We start from the raw sequence: 8685 nt of genomic DNA on the forward strand, positions 1-8685 counted from the left end.
ATCCAGGCATTCCATCCGGAATTCGGGAGTCCCTTCTTTGATTTTTCTTCTTTTTTCTCTCGGGAATCCTCCATGAACTCTTTTCGGGAATCTTTAATGTACTTGTTCCAGGATTTCACTGGAAATTCCTCCTGGAATTTCTGCAGATTATTTGAAATTCTTCCGGATGTTAATTACGAAATTCCTCCAGAAGTTTTTATCGAATTCCTTATGGAATTCTTACATAGGTTCGTTATAAAATCCCTACAGGACTTCCTTGACGAACTATTTAAGCAGTTTTGAATATGAAGCAGTGGAATATTCAGAAACACCTTCTGGGTTTCCTCCAATTGTTTCTTCTGGGCTGAAATTTCTATAGGAATTTCTTCTGGGAATCACAGAGAAAAATCAAAAGACATTACAAAAAGAAATTAAGAAGTTAGAAGAAAACCCTATTGGAAACCCTGAAAGAACATCTGAAAGAATCTCCAAAAAACTCCTGGAGGAATCTAGGAAGTTATTTCTGAAAGAATCTCAGAACGAACTTCAGGAGGAATCTCATGAAAAAAAACAAGGAAAAAATCTGCAAGAAATCTTTAGAGAAATCCCGAAAGGAATTTCAAAATGTATCCCGTCAGAAATTCGTCAAGGAATCCCAGATTGAATTTCTTTACTAAGTAGAAACCCCTGGAAGAATCGCAGAAGGAACTTCTGAACAAACCCCTGGAAGAATCTCAGAAAAGGTTCCTTGAGGAATCCCAGAAGTAACTTCTGGAGGAACCCTGGAAACAAATTGTGGAGAAAACACGGTTTGAATTTGTTGGCAAAATTTCAAGAAGAATTCCTGCGGAAATCTCATAAGATATTCCTAGATTATTCCCAGAGGAAATTCCTAGAAGAATCTCAAAACTCCTGATGTACCCCAGAAGAAATTCATGAAGAAATCCTAGAAAGAATATCTTGGGTAATCACGACAGGAGTTACTGAAAACATCCTGCAAAGAACTTCTGGAGGAATAACTCGCACAAAATATCTCAAAAGTAACTGGAAGAATCCCAAAAGTAGCTCCTGAAGGTATCCTAAATAAACCCCTCGAAGCATCTCATGGGGCTTCCTGAGAATCCCTGAAGATTTCTTGTATTCATTTTGAAGGTCTCTTTCAAATTCATCTTTAATCCCACCATAAGCCTATCCCAATTTATGCCAGAATTCCCACGGAGTTCAACCAAAATTTGTCTCACAATTTCATCAGAAATCATTTTCTCATTCAAATATTCTGCCGTGTAGCGTTTAATTAAAAACATTTAACAATTTGGTTTTCATCTAGTCGCTTAAAACCACAATGCTCCAACTTCCTCTTCTTCAGTGAATAATCTTGAGAGTTGCAATCTAGCAAAGCTTCGGCAGTTCGGCATATCTGGTGTCACATTCTATTCAGAACTTGATCATTTGCTGGAGTACCCAAGGAGTACCCCCATGTCGTCATCGCCGTACTAGTGGTACGATAGAGGCTGGTAGATGATCAGCTGCTTTGCCTTCACGGGTTTCGGTCAAGATAACCTCCTGGTTCGGTGGAACTCTTTCTGCCAGGACTTCCCAAGTTACTCATTTGAATTCAATTACGCGCGCACCTTTTACCGGACGAACCAAAAAAAATCGACTAAAATTCTCTAAGTCCAAACTGTAAACAACAAGGCCACGAAACGTCAAAGACTTAGAAAAAATTATCATAGCAACCGCCGTATGCAGTGACCTATATCTGAAGGATCGAAAAAAATGTCAGAACAAATTGTCGTTTCTCACTTCCGTTCGACGGATTTGATTCAACCGTTGAAAGAACAGCAGCCGGACACGGTCCACTTCAACGGGACGTTCAAGCTGCGGCAGTTCAAGTCCAACCCGGATCTGGCGGCCCGTAAAGCCGTGGAATACAACCGGTTCGATCGGATTCCGTCGCCCCCGGTTTGTGGCCCGCAAATGTTGCTGATGCACCGGAAGCTGGAGAAGCTCAATCCACCCGTTCGGCGCGTTGGTATGTTTTGTCAATTTTCAATAGGTTTTAATAATGAATACTTACTCAGAGATTTTCTTCTGTAGAAAATACATGTCTGTACATCCGACCTCGATCAATGGAAAACAAACAATGTGCAATTAAACAAGATGTAGGAAGTCCGTCGGGCAATGAAGAGGACGATATCAGACAGATTTGTGATGGATTTGGTCAACAGATGACGCTATTGAAATAAAATTTGCAATTTTTCAATATGTAATAACAAAATGTTAATAAAAGGAAATCGAGTTAAATAGTGTTTCCTTTATTTTCAACTATGCATGCATCTTATGGCAGATACGTAGGTATGTCCACCTCAGCTGTAAGGTCGTTTTTGGTGCCTCGTGCCTGACTCAATTATGAAACACTGAAGACAGCCTTACAGTTGAGGTCCAAATATGTATCTGTCATAGATGCAAACACATATTTGGAATTAAAAGGAACAATATCTAATTCGATTTTCTTTTACTTACGAGTATTTGGTTCAATACAACCTTGAGATTGTCTGATGGTTGTACCAAAGAGTCCCGGAATGCCATTTTCCGGAGTAACATTGCCCAGAATGCCGTTTAATGAAATTCGGCTGAAGTACGTTTGACCGGAATATATCTGATCAAATGAGTCATATCGTAGGAAAATTTGTAAGCATATTTTTCCATAATAGATGGAAAGGTTTGCTACAGTTTCGTAAATTCCTCTGAACCTCGGTTGACCACTCTTAGCACACTCACTAAACCTCACCCCCCACCACCAAAGGGTTATTCTCACAGGAACCCCAGGAGTATTATGCAGAGGAATCCAACATCGGAAAAAAAAAACCAGAAGAAATCCAATAATATAATGGAGTATTGCCACTGCACGAATTTATACTGGCCTGCTTACTCTCACACGGAATTTGACGTTTGAGAGGTTTCGGCACCGCTCAAATGTCAAATTTTCTGTGAGAGTAAGCAGGCCAGCATAAATTCGTGCAGAGGACCATTACCTGCATGAATCTGAAATACGGTAGAATTCCCTGAAGAAATCCCTGAAAACTTGGGAGTATTCCCTGAGAGAATCTCATAAGGAGGCTTTTTGAATGTACCTGTAAGAATCACGGAGGAGATCTCTGAAAGTAACCCCTTAAGGAAACTCAGGTCAAACCCCTGAACAAACCTTTGAAGGAATCCCTGGAGGAACCCCAAGAAAAATAAATGCAGAAATCCCTGGAGGAATATCGAGAAATCTCTGAAGAATTTTTGGGATAAATTTCTGGAGAAATCCCGGAAACAATTCTGTGAGGAGTCCCGGAAAGAGTATTGAAGAAAACTCAAGTGATAAATCACTCAAGGAATCTCGGCAAGAATCCCTGAAAGGATCCTTTATGGAATAATTAAAAGAACCTGTAGAGGAATCCTGAAATAAATTTTTGGATAAATACCTAGAAGAATGGCAAAAAATTATCAAAAGAAATCAATTCAAGAATCTGAGAGGGATTCCGGTAGAAATCGCAAAAGGAATCCCGGAAAAAAATCCTTGCGAGAATCCCTGCATAAATCGTGAGAGGGGTGTCAGACCATTCGGCCGGAGGTCATTAGTCCGAAGGTCATTCGGCCGAAGGTCATTAGGCCGAATGGTCATTTGACCGAATGGTCATTGGGTCTTCTTCTTGCCGATACGTCCCCACTGAGACAAAGCCTGCTTCTCAGCTTAGTGTTCTATGAACACTTCCACAGTTATCAACTGAAAGCTTCCTCTGCAAATGACCATTTTGCATGTGTGTATCGTGTGACAGGCACGAAGATACTTTATTGATTCTGAATCTACTGATATTTTACCCATTTTTCCTTCTTTTAAATATAGGCTGTTCTTTCTAGTATCATTGCTAAAATAGTTTTTAGCGCTGAAACTGCTGATATTCAATTCATAAATTTTTCCTTCTTTAAAACATAGGCTATTCTTTCTAGTTTTATTGTTAAACTAGTTTTTGGAAAAAAATGTTGGAAAAGGTAAAAACAACGGCTGATTTTCAATTCGTCCTGATGACCATTCGGCCTAATGACTTTCGGCCTAATGGCCTTCGGCCTAATGACCTTCGGCCTAATGACCTAGCATCCGTGAGAGGAATCTTTAAGTCAACCTGGGTAAAATCCATGAAGAAATCACGAGAAGAATCGATGAAGGAAGCCTCAAATCAAGCCTAGGAGAAATATCTAAAGAAATTCCGGAAGAAAGCCATGAAGAATCCTGATGCGGTCTCGGGTATAATCCTTGAAAAAAAATTCTATAGGAGTCCCGGAAGGAATGAACAAATCAATTCTGGAAGCAATCGAGGGGATTAGAATCAAAGGGGTGTAAGTGACAAAACCCACTTTCGAGAGAATGAGGTTAAAATCCCATAAAAATATATGGATTTGAAAAATCGAGCCAATTTATTGTAATTTTTCTAATCATCGCGAAAATATTCTTAGAAAAGTTTTTAAGAGCTTTAAATCTGAAGATTTTTTTGATATGCCCAGTTCAAAATCGACAAATTGGTCACTTACCTACATCCCCGTGCATCTCATCTGGGCCCCTCAATTGCTGACGAAGTTCCAGGAAGAATTCCTGAAGGAATCCCTAACAGAATTTTTGAGATTTTTTTTCTAAGAATACTCGAGAAGAACCATTGAATGAATCCTGCAAAAATGCCGAAAGAAATCCATACGAAAATCTCGGGATAAATCAACTAAGAAATCCCTGGACATGCAGAAAGGAACTCCTGGAGGAATTTTGGACGGAAACTCAGGAGAAGTTTCTGAAGAATTCCTGAGAGAAACCTTCCAAGCAATCATATGAGAAATCAAAGCATTCCTGCTTCGGAAAAAATCGCTTACGAAGGTTCCGAAAATATCTACGAGGAATCCCTAGATGAATCTCGGAAGCTGAAAAAATCCAGATAGAATCCCAGAAGAAATCCCAGGAAGAATCCTTGAAAGAGTCCACACACGAATCTTGGGAAAATTACTTAAAGAAACACAGTAAACCTAATTGAAGGAATCTCGAAAATAATATATATTCATATCCAGAATCCAGAAGAAATCCCGGGAGAAATTCCAAAAGCAATCGTGGGTGCAATAAAAGAGGAAATTTTCAGAAGGAATTCTGGATGAAATCCCATAAGAAATTCCGGGAAAAATCCATGATAGAATCCATGAATAAATCTCGAGACAAACCTCTAAAGGAAACCTTGGTAAAATAGATGAAAAAAAAAACGTGGAGAAATTTCAGAAAGAATTCCAAAGGGAATCCCTACAGAAGGGGTAAATTGATGAAGATAAACCGATCGTAGCTACGCCATTCAGGTGCTAAGCGTAATGCATGAACTGTCGCTCGTGTACGTACATGTTGCAACTCAATACCACTGACGGGATCTGGTTGCTCACTGTTGATTTTTCACTCCTCAATGTTTCAAAACGCTCCTCTAACGCGGGCCTAACCATTAACGTCAGCAAGACTAAATCATTGGATGTCACCACGGACAACTCCTCCAAGCTAGGCAAACAGTGAAGAAGGTCGAAAAGTTTCAATATTTTTGCATTTAGATCGCGTCAGACGGTGATACCAAGATCGACATATGATCACGGATCTAGTAGGCTAGAGCTGCTTAAATCACTGCTCACTACTTACTTCTGACTCTTCATTGCTCTCTTTTCAATCTTCGCTGGTCACTGATTCACACTTTTCAGTCCTCACTTTCCAACAGCCACTCTTACGAACTTCTCATTTACTTCACAAACCCTCACCTTCATTTTTTACTGCTCATTTCGAACAGTTCCCGCCTCACTCTTCTCTGCTCTTTTCACACTTCTCTTTTCTCTCCACTCACTGATTCTCACTCCTAACTGCCCATTCTGACTGCTCCATCCTCACTGCTCTGTCGTCACTGACTGCTCACTTCGCACCCATCACTTCTCAATGCTCATTCTCCATCAAGCCGGAACAAATCTCATTTTCTTCTTTTGTCACAGTGCTCGTTGACTCGTCAAGGGAGGGACGATAAAAAATAAATGTATTTGATGAAAAAATACTCAAACAGTTAGGCAAAATCGTTAAACTCATCGTATTTCTTAAACATTTTTCGGACGACTCTAATTTCATCATAAAGTTTTAGAATTTCTTGGAAAATTAATTTGTGCCCCCTTGAATTCTAACCAACATTTTTGAGAAGGGGGGAAGGGGATGATATAAGAGAAAATCGAAATTTGTGTCAGTCTTATTCGCTTCACCCTTTACTAATCACTCCACACTTCACACCAGTCCTGCAAAATATCAGTCTCAGTGCCTGTTTTTCAGCCGAAAATGAATGACTGCGGCGGTCGTTTTCAGTTCCTCTATGTGAGAACTGACAGAGTCCGAGAGCTCCATTCGTGAGCGACCCAACAATATCAATTCCCAATCATCCACACACTACTCATGCTGAAAGGCCATTCGTCTCAAGCGGTGGCTTGTGAGAGTGAGTGCCCTATACTTTAGCGCGGGTGAAAACACTCAACTACAGAAAATTGAATGGAAATTTAGCCCTGTCAGCTCTCGCATTCAGCACGCTGCGTGCGAGTGTGAGTACCTATTTCATTTCGCTCCCGTGTTGCTGATCGGAAAGCAACTTTGACAGGAAAACCAAAACGGAGAAAATGAAAAAAGCAAAATATCGCTATCATAAAGGCCTGTCGAAAAATTGCAGCACTGCTTCACACTTTTCACTCTTCTCTTTTTACTCCTCGCTTCTTTCTCTTCACTATTTACTCATCATTGCTGATCCTAGCAGATATCCACAAAGCCACCTGGAGATCACCCGACCACCAAACAGAAAACCAAATCGACCACGTTCTAATCGACGGTAAATTCTTCTCGGATATAACCAACGTCCGCACATACCGCAGTGCGAATATAGATTCGGATCACTACTTAGTCGCTGTATGCATGCGCTCAAAACTTTCGACAGTTATCACCACGCGTCGAAGTCGAACGCCGCGGCTCAACATCGAGCAACTTCGTAACGTAGAAGTGGCTCAAGACTACGCGCAGCAGTTAGCAGTGGCCCTACCAACGGAAGAGCAGCTTGGCGCAGCTACACTTGAAGATGGCTGGAGGGACATACGATCCGCCATAGGTAGTACCTCGGCTACAGCACTAGGCTTCGTGACTCCGAATCACAGAAACGACTGGTACGACGGCGAATGTGAACAGTTGAAAAACGAGAAGAATGCAGCATGGGCGAGAATGCTGCAACACCGTACGAGAGCGAATGAGGCACGTTACAAACAGGCGCGGAACAGGCAGAACTCAGTCTTCCGGATGAAGAAGCGCCAGCAGGAAGAACGAGATCGCGAAGCGATGGAAGAGCTGTACCGCGCTAAGGACACACGAAAGTTCTACGAGAAGCTGAACCGCTCGCGCAGAGGCTTTGTGCCACAAGCCGACATGTGCCGAGATAATCACGGGAATATTCTCACGAGCGAGCGTGAGGTGGTCGAGAGGTGGCGGCAGCATTACGATGAGCACCTCAATGGCGACGTTGCAAGTACCGAAGGTGGCGTGGTAACAGATCTAGGAGTATGTGCACAGGACGAAAGACTTCCGGCCCCTGACCTTCAAGAGATTGAGGAGGAGGTTGGCCGGTTGAAAAACAACAAAGCCGCTGGAGCAGATCAGCTACCAAGCGAGCTTCTAAAATACGGTGGAGAAGCACTGGTAAGAGCACTACACTGGGTCATTACCAAGATTTGGGAGGAGGAAGTATTACCGGAGGAATGGATGGAAGGTATCGTGTGTCCCATCTACAAAAAGGGCGACAAGTTGGATTGCGGGAACTACCGCGCGATCACACTACTGAGCGCTGCCTACAAGATACTCTCTCAAATTTTATGCCGCCGTCTATCACCGATTGCAAGAGAGTTCGTGGGGCAATATCAGGCTGGATTTATGGGCGAACGCGCTACAACGGACCAGATGTTCGCCATCCGCCAGGTGTTGCAGAAATGCCGCGAATACAACGTGCCCACACACCACTTGTTCATCGATTTCAAATCGGCGTATGATACAATCGATCGAGAACAGCTATGGCAGATTATGCACGAATACGGATTCCCGGATAAACTGATACGGTTGATCAAGGCGACGATGGATCGAGTGATGTGCGTAGTTCGAGTATCAGGGACACTCTCGAGTCCCTTCGAATCTCGCAGAGGGTTACGGCAAGGTGATGGTCTTTCGTGCTTGCTGTTCAACATTGCTTTGGAGGGTGTAATAAGAAGAGCGGGGATAAACACGAGTGGGACGATTTTCACGAAGTCCGTTCAGCTGCTTGGTTTCGCCGATGATATTGATATTATTGCTCGTAAATTTGAGACGATGGCGGAAACGTACATCCGACTAAAGAGGGAAGCCAGGCGAATCGGATTAGTCATTAATGTGTCGAAGACAAAGTACATGATGGCAAAGGGCTCCAGGGAGGAATCACCGCGCCCGCCACCCCGAATTCATATCGACAGTGATGAAATCGAGGCGGTTGAAGAATTCGTGTACTTGGGCTCACTGGTGACCGACGACAACGACACCAGCAGAGAAATTCAGAGGCGCATTGTGGCAGGAAATCGTGCCTACTTTGGACTCCGCAGAACTCTACGATCGAATAA

The 8685-nt window shown here is 42.5% G+C and overlaps 1 protein-coding gene across 1 annotated transcript; it reads left to right on the plus strand.

Annotated features, from left to right (window-relative positions):
• Window positions 1–1740: 1740 nt before the first annotated feature.
• On the plus strand, window positions 1741–2225 carry LOC115254478 (uncharacterized). The gene is made up of 2 exons (XM_029852029.1): window positions 1741–2011; window positions 2077–2225. Exons 1-2 carry the CDS (start codon window positions 1756–1758, stop codon window positions 2223–2225), a joined length of 405 nt encoding a protein of 134 aa, XP_029707889.1. The 5' UTR covers window positions 1741–1755.
• Window positions 2226–8685: the final 6460 nt, after the last annotated feature.

The sequence above is a fragment of the Aedes albopictus genome, chromosome 3 (genome assembly GCF_035046485.1).
Source record: "Aedes albopictus strain Foshan chromosome 3, AalbF5, whole genome shotgun sequence".
Lineage (NCBI taxonomy): Eukaryota > Metazoa > Arthropoda > Insecta > Diptera > Culicidae > Aedes > Aedes albopictus.